Below are 16,499 nucleotides of genomic sequence, written 5' to 3'. Positions count from 1 at the left end.
ACGTTATTATATAAACAATTAAGACAAATTCGTTGAACCTACCCTGTTTCATGTAAGAGTGCTTCCTGGTGTTTGTAAAGCTCTTGTTTGTTAACATCTCTGCTATAGTTCACCACCACAGTAGGAATAGTGGCCATAAAACCCGGTTTGATTCTCTCCCTTTCAGCCTGTACTATTGACTGTGAATGTTTGAACAGGGCTCCAACATTAGCCATCCTAAGCACCAGTGCCACATTTCATCCCCCGTCCCTCTTGGTTACCATGCCAGCTCCTGTCTCTGCTCTTTTAGCTAAGTGCCCCTTTCATTTCCTCCTTTAGTCCATCTGTTGTTTGAGCCCAGTGGTCCAGATCAGAACATCATCCAGACCCCTGTACACTGTAAAACGGGGAGCATATGGGACCATCTGCTTGTAGAATCAGCAGTCTGGGGGTTTGGCAGTAGATTCCCTCGTTTTTTTTAACACTATCAGATTTGGAAAGCTTCATGACGTCGAGTAATGGTTACAGAAGTCCAACTTAGACGCTCTAAGATCCTCTATTCCTGCTCCTCATCTACTTCACATTAGTATTCTGTTGGGCGAAACAGCCTGCCTAAACCCTGGACGGTAACCCTTCAGGCACTCTCACCACCAAAACCCATTACATCAACAATGCCCCCCCCCTCTTCCTCCCTCTGACTGAGTCCCTCCCCTGTGTTTAACCCCTCAGGAGGAAGGGGGGGTCGTTCAGGACTACTCCGCTGTGTCTGTGTCTGAGCAGCTATGGGTAAGATCTGTTGGCAACTCCCGACCAATCAGCTTGCGTGTTGTCCAATCACAGTTTTGTGTGGGTGTTGTGTGATTGCTGCTCCTTAGTTTGTTGTCCTCTGGATGCTCTGCACTTTGTCTGACTTTAATGCTACTGAAACGGTGAGATAAGAAGAAAGTTGCCGATGCAGTTTCAAGCTTTCTTGATGACCTGTCAGGATTTATGTAAACGTTAACCCTACAACCGTATTGCTTTGTCCTTTGGAAAAGCCTCTTTAAGTGATGCTGTTGTAAAATGACATAGACTGTTTTCGAAACCGTCCCAGTGCGTACTGATTTGACCAAAATTCAGGATGTAGTATGTGAACAAGAGCAAAATCTGCAGTATACCAAAACTCCCCTGATGTCTACTGATTCAGGATCATTTCCCAGTCTGCATCGGACCAGTCTGCCTCACGTACTGTTTCCCACAATGCACAGCGCTCGTTCTGCTTTTTCTCTTTTCTTCTTTTTTGACAAAACTCAGTTATTAGGTGATGTGAAAATTATTAAATTCCATATGAACCACTTCTTAACTTTTTAAAACACAAGTGATGCTAAAGAAGCAGTTTCTCTATCAGCTTGGCCTTTATTTACCTCCACTTTCTGAAACTGGAAATCCAGTGACATCTCGCTCAGCATCCTGCTGATATGATGCAACAGAACAGTCATACTACAAACTAAATTCAAATGCATACTGCCTATATAAGTAGGCAGTAGGTACTGCCTACTACATACTGCATTTAAATCTAGTATGTAGTCTGACTGTTCTGTTGGATCTGGTCTGCAGGATGCTGGGTCAGGCGGCGTTGAATATCCAGTTTCAGAAAGCAGAAGTAAACAACGACCAAGCTGATAGAGAAACTGCTTCTTTAGCATCACTTATGTTTTAAAAAGTTTAGAAGTGGTTTATATGGAATTTAATGATTCTCTCAGCACCTTAAAAACTGAGTTCCCCCCGTCAAAAAAGAAGAGAAAAGAAAAAGCGTAACGAGCGCTGTGCATTGTGGGAAACAGTACGTGAGGCAGACTGGTCTGATGCAGACTGTGACATTTTCCTGAATCAGTGGACAACCTGGTAGTTTTGGCATACTGCAGATTTTGCTCTTGTTCACACACTACATACTGAATTTTGGCCAAATCAGTATGTACTGCTAGTATAGTAGGCGGTTCTGAAAACAGCCTAAGTCTGCAAAAATGCAGACTTAAAAAAGGGCTCCAAAAGTCTGAGAGAGATCCCTCACACACTTGATTTGACAGTGGGATAGACCTAAGCCCTCACGGACTGAGCGGGGACGCGCCTCAAAGTCAGTGAGTGTGTGAGTGTGGACATGGAGATTGGGCCGTACATTCCAACAAAGGACAGGGGAAACAGAGGAATGAAATACATAGAGTAATCGACACAGGTGAAACTAATGAGGGTAATCAAAAAAGGAGGGAAACACACAAGAGGTGCACAGGAAGTAAAACTAAGCTGGAAACACAGGGATCAAGAACTACAAAATAAAACAGGAAACACAACAGACCAAACTAAGAGACACAAAAAAATACACAATAGACTACAACATGAGACATGGGCTGTTTTCCGAAATGGCCTGCTACATACTACTTACTAATGTAGTAGGCAGTAGGTATTGCCTACTACATACTGTGTTTGAATTTAGTATGTAGTATGACTGTTCTGTCCGATCTGTCATGCAGAATGCTGAGCCAGACGTCACTGGATTACTGGTTTACTGAAGTAAACAACGGCGAAGCCGATAAATAAAATGCTTATTTAGCATCCATTTATGATTTAAAAAGTTAGGAAGTGGTTTATATGTAATTTGATAATATTCACAGAACCTAAAAACGGATTTCCTCCCGTCAAAAAATGAGGAAAAAGAAAAAGCAGAACGAGCGCTGTGCATTGTGGGAAACAGTACGCGAGGCATACTGGTCCGATGCATACTGAGATATTTTCCCGAATCAGTAGACATCCGGGGAGTTTTGGCTTACTGCAGATTTTGCTCTTGTTCACATACTACTTACTACATACTGAATTTTGGACATATCAGTACGTACTGCTAGTATAGTAGGCGATTTCGGAAACAGCCATGGATCACTAAACACAAGGAAGACAGAGGATGACTAACACAGAAAACAGACTGGGAGGAAACAAGGCGAAAACAAACTAAAGATCAACTCATGACAATGAAGCAGTCAGATCATTTTAAGTGCAGAGGAACAATATTCATAACCTAGCATCAGTTAGCACTCTGAAATTGAGATGGTGGGCGCCGCAGGAATAAAAAAATGCTGTCAGTGGACACAGGCCCTTACTGTCAGAATAACTTTGAATTAGTGGCGAGGGAAAGCAACGCGAGAAGTTTTTCGTCACAGTCTTTATCCTCTCATAACAACAAGTTTGTCTCAGTGATATCAAACGCAGTGTTTCTGCTTTTTTATTTGTAAGAAAATAAGACTCCCATCCAAGAGTCCAGGCCTCAAAGTGCATTTTGTCAGACAGAGACCACCTGCTCATTTCTTGAGCAGGTATACTCAGTGGTTGAGTGGGTTACAGAAGAAATCAGAGGAAAGATTGGTTATAATAGGATTTTTATTTTTGCACATTTATTTGGACTTTTTAACGTCCTCTTAAGATTACTCAAATATAAAAGAGAGGCTGTAGTCCTTGAGGCAGTCGATTGCAGCATGTCACCCTCACCCTGTAGTCCCTGCTTCCTGCTCTGTGCACGGATCAGTCCTCTCACTGAAGGCATTAAAAGTCCCTCTAACAAAATATAAGTCAAGACAAACTTTAACATCATGCTTCTTAAATCCGTCACTGTGTTTGACTCACACTCCTTGTGACACAGTCGTCTAAACTAAGTGTCAGAGAGGCAGTGGCTGCAGTTTGCTTCTTGGTTACTAACAGTGAACATGACATAGACTTCAAGCACCTTTAGGTATCTTTACTGCATAACTTCTAAATAGGATCTTGTAACAGTTGAACAAAAGTCATGTTGCGTTTTCAGTTTCTTCTCTCCTTTGCATCCCTCCCTCATCCTCCCTCCTCTGCACGCCCGTCATCTCCTTCTTTCCATTTCTGTCTTTCACTTTTCCATTGAACTCTTCATCCTCAGGAGCCTGTCTTCTCTTCCACCTATTCTCCTCCTATCCCCCTCGGACAAAAGTGTCAATATATTGAGCAACATGGTCAGGTAAGGACACGCAGATAGCACGCTCGAGTGCGCTACACCGCATCGAGTTTGATCTTCTCTGCTTTGTTTGCAGCATCTGGTGTGAAGGGTGTTTTGGGTGCTGTTGATTTGTATCTGCATGAGTTCATCTCTGTCTGGAGCCATCGCTCTTATTGAGGGATGGATAGGTAACAAAGCCTGGAGAGGACTTGCTTTTACGGCCAAATTCCACCAGCTCCGTGTCTGGTCCGTCTCTGATCCATCACAGCTCCAGATCTGATAGATTTCTATTCTAGTCAATGTGTTAACTTCCACTGGATCCGCTCCGTTGTTTTCCGCCTGCGTCTCTGATCCGGCAGGTCGGAGTCCTCCTGATCAGATACACAAGACTTCTATTTTGGATGCCTGAGCACGACGCATCAATCTCAACAGAGCAGATGGAGCGGGACAGGAAGTCAGGTTTCACCAAAACAAAATGAAAACATCCTGTTAATTTTCAGAATAAAACACTCTGTGTTATCACCAGATCGTATTTCACTTAACTACAACAACAAACCAAAGTCATGATGAGCGGAGCCAGGCCTGGAGTCAACAGGTCAGAGGTTTTCAGAGGACCAGAAAGACAACATGGATGAGGAGAGGAGGAGGAGAATCCTTGATTCAGTGATTACTGCAGGAAAACCTCGGTCACATGACTCCAGCTATCCGACAGTCCTGCTCCATGTTACGTTCTGAAAATGTAGCCGGGGGGTGTTGACAGACGAGAGAGCATGGAGCCGGACCGCACGGACCGGACACAGATGTGGTTGAAGTCCTGTGTAAGAGGGCTTGAGTGCATCAGATCTTTTATATCGGCTTGCTTTGATGCTGCTTCTTCTGATGGAAGTGTTGCATCATGTAAAGTTATAGTGAAAGTTTATTATAATGCTGTTCTGTTATCCTGGGATTCAGCCTGTTGTGTTATTATTTATCTCAACTCTGAAAAGGTGGAATAACGCTTAAATGACAGCTGTCAGTCCGCCTGCTCAGCATGCAAGCCTTGGCTCTATCCGAGTACTCTTTCATTATCTAACCACTTCTTTGGTTCCCTCTTCTCTGTGCAGAAAACAGCAGTAGAGGACAATGACGCCCAGATGACCATCGAGGAAAGAAAACAGATGATTTCCGTTCGTGAGGATGCCTGGAAGACGAAGGGTCATGGGGCAGCTAATGACTCCACACAGTACACCGTGGCAGCACGCATGGTCAAGAAAGGTCAGACCCCGAACCTGTTTCTATCCCACTATATTTGTTCTGTGGAGCTCTGTTTGAAAACGCAGGGGCCTTTTCATTTAACGAAAATGTTCTACAACCGACAGTTTCACCTCAAAGCAGCAACATAGGGCTAACATAAAACCCACATCAATCAATCAATCTTTATTTACATGCCAAATCACAACAAATGTTCTCCTCAGACTCTTTCCAAACAGAGCAGGTCTAGACCGTACTCTATGTTCTATTATTAACAAAGACCCAACATCAAGACAGGATAAGACCCAGTCCCATCTTACAGACAGGACTCAGTCTGATCTCATCTTAATCCACCATGAGCAGAGCACTTTGCAGCATTTAGCAAGTTACAGTGGCAAGGACAAACTTCCTTTAACAGGCAGAAACCTCCAGCAGGACCAGACTCATGTAGACACACATCTGCTGAGACCGTGTTGGAGAGAGGGAGAGAGGGAGATGAAGAGAGAGAGAGATGATAGTGGAGAGACAGATACTAGTAGTTGTAGCAGCTGGAGTCTGGCATGTCCACAGCAGCAGAGATCCAGAGGAACCTACAAGACAAGGGAGCTCAGGGACTCCAGAAAGGTCTATGGTTAGTAACTTTAATGGGACAGGAAGAGTTAAAGTAAGTGATAGAGAGTAGAGAAAGGATCCCTGTGTCAGTGTGTTGGCTGCCCCAGCAGTCTAAGCCTATAGCAGCATAACTAAGAGCTGCTCCAAGCCTGATCCAGCTCTAACTATAAGCTTTATCAAAAATGAAAGTTTGAAGCCTACTCTTAAAAGTAGAGAGGGTGTCTGCCTCCCGGACCCTGACTGGTACATGATTCCAAAGGAGAGGTGCAGCTCTCTATCAGATGGTAATGACCTCATATTTCGATGTTAGCATGACTCTTCAGTTGCAGTAACAGGTCATCCCTCTTTCTCTCTTCATTGTGTCCCACATTTCCTTCTGCCTACTGTGAGTCATGTGTGTTTGTGTGTCTGCAGGCCTGGCAGCCTCTTCAGTTATCAGTCCCATACTGTCACCGGTCTGCACCAAACTCAAGAGCAACATGCCTGCTGTCAACAAACCACAAGAGGGTGAGACAGATCTACACGTCCTCTGTCATCACTGCCTCCTCGGCTACAGAAATATCTATCAGAGAGCGTTTGAGCTCACATTCACTGATATCACATCCTTCATTTGCAGAAATTGAAGCCAAACCAAACATGGAGTCTGATAAGAAACTTGACAAGTTGGAGAGCTTTTTGGGACGCCTGAACAGCAAAGGTGTGTTGAATGATTCACCTTCATCATTAGACCTCTCTGTAATCTGTGAAGTGATACATGTGAATTCTTTAGCCTCTCTTTTGTTTTCTTTGTTGATCAGTGGCCGGTCTGCAGGAAACCACCTTAACAGTGACAGAAAAAGCCGTGAAGGAAGTGATGAAGCTGGACGATGAAATCTTCTCCAAGTTCTACCGACACGTCGCTGAGTTTCCTCGCATGCCCACCAGGATCGAGATCAGTGAGGATTTTGACTCCATCTTTGGGTCTCAGAGTCCCAAGTAAGGAAACAACGGAGCTTCCACATAAAACTCATGCACACCCCCTCCGTGCACGCCCTTACATACATTTTTTTTCAACAGGTTGGCTTCGGCCATGGTGCAGCATAAGCGGATGGTGCGCCCCTCCAGGAACGTGCAGTCGTCCAGGAACCCTCTGAAGATGCTCGCAGCCAGAGAGGACATCAGACACGAGTACACTGAGCAGAGGCTGAATGTGGCTCAGCTTGAGAGCAAGAGGATGAAGGCTGAGAAGCGTGAGTGTGAAGGCGACAGCTTCACTTCAAGTTTCTGTGTTCCCCGGGGGAGGAGTTAGAAATATTATCATTATTTAGGACTTACAAAACTGCATAAACTCACTTACCTCTTATATCATGTAAACAGAGCTAATTAGAACGAAGCCTCTTTTGACCCATTTCTGTAGCAGTGTTTACATCAGGGACTCAGCTGTGCTACATTTTAATGAGGCAGTTTTTCCTCCACCGCCTGTTTGACTTTAATTTGATCAACTCTTCCTCGTCCCAGTGAATAAAACCTCAGAGTACTCGGAGGCCGCTCTGGCAGGACTCGCCAGCAAAGAGAACTTCAGCAGCGTGAGTCTGCGCAGTGTCAACGCTTCAGAGCAGATGTCCAACAACAGCGCCGTGCCGTACAAGAACCTCATGCTGATGCAGATCAAAGGTAAACCTCTGATTCTGATCTGCTGGTAGAAGAGTGAAGAGCTCTGTTTCACTCCCGACCACATCAGTTACTACAAGAGTTTCAAACACATTGATTTAATATATAGTGAAGTGAAAGACTAGACAACAAGTGAACATTTCAGAGACAAACTAGTGACTAGCAACAAACGAATGCAATGTAATATTAAGCATTGAGGAAGTTAAAAAGCTCTGTGTGTGTGTGTGTGTGTGTGTGTGTGTGTGTGTGTGTGTGTGTGTGTGCGCGTGTGCGTGTGCGTGTGTGTGTGTGTGTGTGTGTGTGTGTGAGCTAAATTAAAAATTAATACAGAGACCAAATATTAAATGAAAATAAATTAATTGATTAATAATAATATTAATAATAATAATAATAATAATAATAATAGATAAAGAAATAAAAAGAAAGAAAGGAAAATAGAATTTAAAAAAGATATATAAATACTACTACTAATATTAATAATAATAATTTGTATTATTATTATTACTACCATGACATACAAATTAAATAAATTAATAAAAAAAAAACGGAATAGTTCTGTGGGCAAGTAAGAAATGGATACATAATACTACTATGTATAATAATAATAATAATAATAATAATAATAATAATAATAATAATAATAATAATAATAATAATAATCATAATGAAATAATAATAATAATAATAATAATCATAATCATAATGAAATAATAATAATAATAATAATAATAATAATGAAATTATAATAAGAGTGATAACAATAGTTGTAAGTAGTTTGATACATTACAATTTTAAAATAAGTAAATAAAAATACTATAACTAAATACTAAATATTCATGATAATGACAATAATAACTGTAATAATAGCAGTAGTACGAACCATAATTCTTAGTATCATTTACACCAGGGCTTTTAGACATACGGCACGCCGGCCAAAACCTGCCCGTCGGAGCTCCGATCCGGCCCCATTGGATGACACTGCAAAGTGAAAAAATGATAGAGAAGACCTTTCAATAAAAGTAACTACTATTTCAAATAGATCCTCTGGGGGTCGCAAAAATCAGTGCTGAACGGTGCTCTGGGACTTTTTTTCCCTCAAAATGAGAAAATAGATGACTTGCTGTTTGCATAATCCGGTTAAGATTCATAAAGACTTTTTAGAGCGCTTCATGATCCAATTAGCGATAAAGTTTACACATGTGTACACTTGTCACAGCAGGAGTGGTAGAACCACAATCTTCAAAGGAGCCACATATTGTGTGCGTGCTTACCATACATGTGCATGCGTCACAGGTGCGCTCCTGCACAACTAGCACTACACCCCTGCATACAACACTGTCCAGCAAGCAAACTGTTCATGCTGGAGCTGGGGGGTCAAGAAGAGTCAACTTTACCTTCTCTATTATGATTTATCTGTTTTTCATTTCACTCTGTGTCAGGTGAATGGGTAACCTGTATGTTTGGTGTGTTCTCAGCAGGTTTCAGGGCTTAGGGAATATAATATTTGGCCACACTATGAGACTCATCATGATTCAAAATACAACAGCTGTTTTGTAAAAATATAGTTCATTAAATTTGAACATTTTCAGAATGTAATTTTTTGCACTAAAACAAAGGGAAACATTTTGAGTTGTCATTATTTATAGGTTATTATGTTCTGATTTTACTAGTCCGGCCCACTTCAGATCAACTTGGGCTGTATGTGGCCCTTGAACTGAAATGAGATTGACACCCCTGATTTACACCATAACCATCATCATCATCATCACTGCGTCAGAATAGATATAAGAAGTAAGATATAGTGAACTTCATTTGACTCATAAACAGGTTGTTTTTACATGGTTTAAACACAGATTGTGTTACCCTCAGATAGAGCTGGTCTACTCCACCCACTGGTTTTTAAAAGAGGCATTATGAAACCCAAAGATGGCGCAAACTCAAACTAACTTTTGGCTGATTTAGAAATCGGGGAAGATGTGGAGCTGAGGTCGGACAATTTTGGAAACAACAGACAACAAGTAACGTTTACTTCAATGAATAAATGAGTGGCGTTCAGCAGTAAAACAGACGACACACTTCTTTTAGATGATCTTTAATCCTAGTTTTTAAATCCTCCAGACTAATAAAATAATCCAGTGTTACCTTAGAGCTCAGTCCAGTGTGAGGAGCAAAAAGACAGCAGTTCATTGAGTAAGGCCTTTTAGAGACAGTATACCAATGCTTCATTCTTCTGTTTTTTAAGGGAGACAAAAGCACTTTATCGTACAAGACACAGTGATGTGTGTGAAATCCTAAACCAGATACAATTTGAGCCCAACATTCTCAGAGAGGCAGAGGCCGCATGCATATAAAGAACCGTAGTCAAGCAATTCCCTCAGTCTTTTAGTCAGTCTTTCCCATGAGCCTTGCTCTCAGTTAATAGGCTCAAAGAAATGAGGTGTGGAGACCTGTTTTTGTATCAGGCTGTAAACATGTTTAATTCTGCTTTTATAAAAAGTGGATTATGGACACTGGAGGGTCTGCAGTTTGACACTTACTCGTTGCTGCAACCCTGGAGGTTGCTGCTTGCTTTGTCCCTTTCTTCCAATCTTTGTGCTAAGCTAAACTAAGCTAACTGACCTCTAGCTTGTATCCTTGTGTTTTAAGTGTATTTCTGAATGTGCAGAGTGCGTATCGAGCTTTGTTTTTAGCCTTTATAGCTTTGTTTCATGACACAGATACAGTTACTTTAATTGAATATGAAACGCATTTTTGTTTACATGCACTGAAGAAAGCCGATGACTAAACTTATTCTCTCCAGGTCGTCGTCACGTTCAGACCCGATTGGTCGAGCCCAGAGCGTCCTCACTGAACAGCGGAGACTGCTTCCTGCTGGTCACTCCTGAGCACTGCATCGTCTGGATGGGAGAGTTCTCCAACGTCATCGAGAAGGCCAAGGTGAGCTCTCTGATGAATCTGATCAGAGATGATTATGTCTCAGTTTCACACACACACTTACACTGACACACACTCACACACACTGATGCATAAACCCATCTGTGCTCCTCCTGCTGCACATGATCTCAGGCTCTGCTGGCTCTCCAAAGGACGTCTGTCAAAACACTTCGTCTCCCTGCTCTGCCTCCTCGTCCTGAGCGGTGCACTGAAACTTTCCCTGCTGTCATTTTTAAAGCCAAAAATCTTTGTTCCTCACCTGCAGGCGGTAGATTTGGCCACCTTCCTGCAAACGAAGAAGGACATGGGCTGCAAGTCAACACAGCTGACCACTATTGAGGAGGGCGTCAATCCACAGGGTCCAGAGACCCAGACGTTTTGGACCATCCTGGGAGGACAGACTGCTTATCAACGTGAGTCATGGGCTTCTAGTTTCTGGAGCGCCAAAGCTTGTTTCCTCTGAGTGAAGCAAACTGTGAGAATACAACACATCAGAGCTTGGACAGGAGATGGTGACGTCTGAAGCATCGTGCTGCGTCTATGAACTGTCCCATGAATATCAGCCGTTAAGAAATATGAGCTCAGAGAAGCACTTGAAACTACCAGACAGATTTCTGCATGTTTTGAGTTCACAGTGCTGCCTTTATGACTGAAAACAGCATGCACAGGCTTCATGAACTTCTCTTACACATATGAGACTATAACTGAGAGTATTAGAGAATGTGATGGTGCTTCGGCTCTTCTTTAAGACGGCTGCAGATGCTACAAATCCTTTCTCTGCTTAATCCTCCCATCTAGCCCGACATCCTGATTGCACTGACTGTTTTTGTCCGTCTTATCATGCTACAGCGGCAGGCCCACCAGAGGACGACGAGCAGTTTGAGAATGCGATCGTAGAAACAAACTGTATCTTCAGGCTGCTGGACGACAAACTGGTCCCCGATGACGACGCGTGGGGGAAGGTCCCTCGCAGCTCTCTGCTGTCGTGCAAAGAGGTCAGTGGGACTCTGTGTGAAGCGGTAACCTCCGGTCTTAAAATACGAAGCTGATGCAGAAGTGTTAAAATTGTACTTCCTCAAGTGTCCACTAGAGGCTGTCTGCAGAAACTACATACACACCCATTCAATAAACATGATTACAGCCTGATTCAAACATACAAGTTCTGCCTACATAACGGTTGACTTGATTGAAAGGGGGAACACTGCAGCTGTTAGCCCATAGACTGTATAATAAATGGACGTAGTATCTGTGACGTCAACCATCTGTTTTTGATGCTGATTGTCAGCGGCCGCCATATTGGAAATGCTGAACTCAACCTAACTTCATCTGAGCTAGTGTGAGGTAGAGAGGCGGGCCTTTAGTCTCCTCGCTAGCAGGTACAGGGTGCCCGCCTGTCAGTCAAGTTAGCTGTGCCTCTCATTGGAAGACTCGTAATCTTAATATCTTCGAAACTGCAGTGTTATGAAAAATGTAACTCCTGGATAGAGAAGTGAGCTATCCAGACTAACATTTTTTGTACCAGGCTGTAAACATGTTTATTTCTGCTGTAAAGATGGTCTTCTTTGAATGGGTGTGTATGTGGTTTACAGTGTTTCTGCAACCAGCCTCAAGTGGACACTCGAGGAACTGCAGTTTATAACACTTCTGCAATGGCAATTGGCAGCTGGAACTTGCCAATCTTTATCTCAGTGTTTTATGTCCGTGTTTCTGTGACGCAGCGTGGCGTGTGTGTTTACATTTTACACCCATCCTCAGTCTCTGGAAATACATGTGTAGTAGTCTCAGATTCAGATATGGAGAAAATCACAGCGACTGTCACTATTATTTTCTTCTTCTATTGCTATTTAATGCAGTTAGCATTCTTCTTCTTCTCTTCTTTAATGTGGTTAACAAACAGCTTTAAGACGCTCTATATATCGCCACTGTGTGGTGGAATACCGTATTACATCCAGGAACCTGTAAAAACGATGAAAAACTGTACTTTTAAAATGAACGAATATTAGAATAGTCAAAAAATCATTGCCCACCCCTAGCCTCCATTCCACCTCCTTGCCTCAAGGTTGACTGAAAAGGCCGCCGCCGTCAATAGGCTTCAAAACTCTGCTTCAGAAACCAGTAGCTGACATCACAGAGACCACGTCCGTGTATTATACAGTGTATTCTGTCTGTGATCATACCAGAGCTGTGACACTGACCACAGGAGACACTTTCATTAACTTTCAAGGCCTCAAGGTATAACTGAAGGTTTTTACAGCTTAAACACTCGGATGGTGTCACTTTCTCTTTCTATCATGTAAACTATACCTCAAGAAGGAGGAAGTAACCTGTTTGTAACATGCATCATGTGATTGTTTTTAACCTGGAGAGGATAGATTTTATCTTGTTCTCATGCAGGATTGTTCAGCTCTTACTCTTCAGCTTTAATTTGATGAAACACCACCTCTTCTCTTGTGTCAATGTGCCTTAAAATGTCTTGCGAGGCACCGAGCTCTGCATATTGATATTTGCTGTATCTCAGTTTAGCAAGCTGGTTTTAATTTGTTGCTTAGCAACAGCAGGTGCCATGGCAAAAAAAAAAGCCTCCTACATCCATCTGTGCTGAGCGGCTGCTGCTGACAAAATTAAATGGGTTCAGGACACCAGGCCTCAAAAAGGATCTGCAGCTTCATCGCTCATTTTGCATATAAATGATGAAACATCCAACATTTTCGCTTTAAACTGCTCACTCTTCTTTGTTGGTCTGTCTTCTTCTTCTGTGGTGGAATTAATGACAGTTTCCCCCTCATGTTTCTTCTTTTCTCATGTGTTTAGATTCTGAGTTGTATTTTATACCGAAGGAAGGATTGTCCACACGCTGCTTTGAGAGGCATTTATCTAAAACAAAACACCCGTGTGTTCATCATCATGGACTCATTTATGCTTTCTCTCGGTCTCGTTTCCTGCTGCAGGTGTTGGTGTTTGACTTTGGCAGCGAGGTGTACGTGTGGCACGGGAAAGAGGTGACTCTGGCTCAGAGGAAAGTCGCCTTCCAGCTTGCCAAACACCTCTGGAATGGGTTGTTCGACTACACCTGCTGCGACGTCAACCCGCTGGACCCTGGAGGCTGCAACACACTCATACCTAGGTGAGGGAAATAAAGAGAGACACACACATAAGGGATAGTGTATGATTAACAGGTAGTTATGGGGGAACCCTGCTACTAGCTTCAAAAACAAAAACATTGATTAAAGATGATTTTATTGATCTAAATGATTTATGTTTAAAGTTTTTAAAAACAGTCCCAGTGATTCCTCGTCAGTTAGCGTTCCATGATGATGGATTCTTCTCTGCCTGTTTCGGTGGATTTCACATGAAACTTACTTACAGTCCATGGTGTCAACAAGCAGAAGCTAAATGTGTCTGAACTCTTTTCTGTGGATTGATTTGACATGACGTGTGATCAGTTTGCCTCTGCCGTTGCTCATATTAGTGAAAGTTAATAACCATTGTCAAGGGGTTTTGACCAATCAGAATGAAGTATCTTACACAACCAGAAGATCAGTAAGAGAGCCTGGTAATAAAAACATTCAATTCACTGGGATTCTTTTTCTTGAGGATTAATCTTAATCTAAAGTCAAGTGTTGGTGTCTGTGAGAGGTGCAGGACCAGGATACAGATTTAACCTAGGTGCTCTCTTTGTTATTGCTGTTCATCATCGCAAAATGAAACGATACAGGAGGAAGTGAGAGACTAAATAGATGAGGGAACACTACGCTCCTTTTGTGAGTCATAGTCATTGTTAAAAGGTTTTTATTTTGACTTTTAATAAAGAGATTCTTTTGACTAAACGGTCTATACCTCTGCAAACCTCACATAGAGCCACGAATAAATGGCTGCAGAGAGAGAGCGTGAACAGTGTCCACTAACAGCACTCAGCGTAGATGCAAATTCTTGTTACACTTCTTTGACAACCAATCAGAATCAAGGAGTGGAACTTAGTCAGGCTGGTATTTTGCAGGTCTGAGCTGCTGCTAACACAAGGACATGATTCCTTTTCATTGTCTTTGTATAATAATAATAATAATAATAATAATAATAATAATAATAATAATTATAATAACTTTATTTATATAGCACCTTTAAAAACAAATGTTTACAAAGTGATTTGACAAACAAAGCATGGTTCAAATAACAAAGTGGGAGGAGGAATTTTAACAATGCAAAACAGAAAACAACATGAGGTTAAAAAGAATACATGTAAATTAAACAGAATGAAGTGGTGTGACAATGGACCAGTAAATCATTGTTTCAGAGGTTTTTCAAGGATAAATAAATAACGTAAATAAATTTAAAAAAAAAAACACATAAAAATAGATAAGTAAATAAAAGCATTAAAAGGACAATAAAAGAGGTTTTCAAAATAAGAGGAAAATTAGAAAATGAAAAGGATAAATTAGGAGCATCAAAATAAGGAAGGAAAAAAATAACAAATTGAAACAATAAATAATCAAATAAAATAATCAAATGAAATTGAAAACAATTAATTAGTTGGATAAAAAAAGATAGAAGTAAAAACAGTTATAACGATGAAGTCACATAAAAGCAAGTCTGTAAAAATGGGTTTTAAAGCTAGGGTTGGTAGTCACAGGAAAGCTAGCATGAATTTGAATGTAGCATTTCCTCAGGACTCCGTCTAACCCCTCCCCCCCTCCCCTCGGAGCTCACCCATAACAACGCCCCCGCTCACATGCACGAGCGCCGCTGATTCATGACCATATGATGGTGACTGATTCAAAACCGGTCCTCAGCACATGGTTTGTGTTTTGCACTACATCAACTCATGTCTCACTCAGCAGTAAGAAAACACCAAAACATTCTCATAGTGAAAGTTAAAAACACAAACAAACATGAAATGTACGCTCTGCAGGAGGCGGGCAGAACGGCAGGACAGGATTTGATTGGTTTCATCATTTGGCTCCTGATGGCAGGGGTTGGTTGGTGTTTTCGCAGGTTTACTCCAGCTGTAGATAGAGGCTTGTTTCTGCAACACAGAGCACTTTAACGCAGACCTATCAGTCAGAGAAGTGCTGTGAGACAAATTTTAAAACCGAGCAGCGCTGAGAAGTGCTCTAAAATGTAGGTCATGTGCACAAAAACCACCGTCAGTGGACACAGGCCCTAACTACTCTGTTATGGCTCAGCGTCGTGTCTGATTCTTTGCTGTCTGTCTGCATTCATTGACAGGAAGGGACAGGGCCGTCCTGATTGGGCCATATTCGGCAGGCTGACAGAGCATAATGAAACCATCCTGTTTAAAGAGAAGTTTGTGGACTGGACTGAAGCAAAGCTGCCGTCACCGAAGGAGGTCTGCGAGATCGTACCTGAGCTGAAGGTGAGTCTGATAGAGTCAGTCTTTGACCCACTGAAACAACCGGTCCCTGTTTGATGAAGCTTCAGGACACTTTTCTCATCAACTTATGATCTTTCTAATCTTTCTCAGGAGGCCCCCGGGAGAGACTGCCGGCCCTACGACGCCACCCTAATGCTACCCGTCCTCCAGTCCTTTATTGCCACCATCCTGGACGGCGTAAATGTCGGTCGCGGCTACGGCCCCGTGGAGACCGAAGACCACATGAGGCTCCAGGAGATCACCACGGCCTCTGTGGACGTCTGGCACATCCTGGAGTTCGACTACAGCCGTCTGCCACGTCAGAGCATCGGACAGTTCCACGAGGGCGACGCCTACGTGGTGAAGTGGAAGTACATGGTCACCACTTCAGGTTAGTCACCGCTCCATTCTTTGAAAGTTTCAGTGCACAGGAGGACAATCATTTTGTTGTGCATACTACTTCTGACAGTTCGGTGTAGTGTGTTCACTTTCTGTCGTGTGTGTCCCAGTTGGTCGTAGGCTCAACCCTGAGGCGAGGAGCACCGGGCCGGGGAAGGAGAAATGCTGTTACTTCTTCTGGCAGGGTCGAAACTCCACCGTCAGCGAGAAAGGAACGTCAGCGCTGATGACGGTGGAGCTGGACGAGGAAAGAGGAGCACAAGTAAGACAGACAAGACATGTAAAACATAAACTAGATGTGAGCCTAACTGAGTTTAAAATGTGGGAGAATATTAAGAG

General features: G+C 42.5%; 1 protein-coding gene across 1 annotated transcript in view; it reads left to right on the top strand.

Moving 5' to 3' along the window:
* Window positions 1-16,499, top strand: part of LOC117826709 (supervillin-like) — a 75,389-nt gene that overhangs the window by 48,187 nt on the left and 10,703 nt on the right. The window contains exons 17-30 of the mRNA XM_034702966.1: window positions 709-765; window positions 5,071-5,221; window positions 6,224-6,316; window positions 6,426-6,506; window positions 6,607-6,784; window positions 6,866-7,038; window positions 7,307-7,462; window positions 10,260-10,396; window positions 10,659-10,806; window positions 11,243-11,388; window positions 13,342-13,517; window positions 15,617-15,764; window positions 15,873-16,152; window positions 16,271-16,422. Coding sequence (XP_034558857.1) covers window positions 709-765; window positions 5,071-5,221; window positions 6,224-6,316; window positions 6,426-6,506; window positions 6,607-6,784; window positions 6,866-7,038; window positions 7,307-7,462; window positions 10,260-10,396; window positions 10,659-10,806; window positions 11,243-11,388; window positions 13,342-13,517; window positions 15,617-15,764; window positions 15,873-16,152; window positions 16,271-16,422 — 2,076 coding nt within the window. The remainder of the gene's footprint in view (window positions 1-708; window positions 766-5,070; window positions 5,222-6,223; window positions 6,317-6,425; window positions 6,507-6,606; window positions 6,785-6,865; window positions 7,039-7,306; window positions 7,463-10,259; window positions 10,397-10,658; window positions 10,807-11,242; window positions 11,389-13,341; window positions 13,518-15,616; window positions 15,765-15,872; window positions 16,153-16,270; window positions 16,423-16,499) is intronic.

Source organism: Notolabrus celidotus, chromosome 15 (genome assembly GCF_009762535.1).
Source record: "Notolabrus celidotus isolate fNotCel1 chromosome 15, fNotCel1.pri, whole genome shotgun sequence".
NCBI lineage: Eukaryota > Metazoa > Chordata > Actinopteri > Labriformes > Labridae > Notolabrus > Notolabrus celidotus.
The sequence above is the reverse complement of the archived record's forward strand: the minus strand, read 5'-3'. Positions and strand labels throughout refer to the sequence as shown.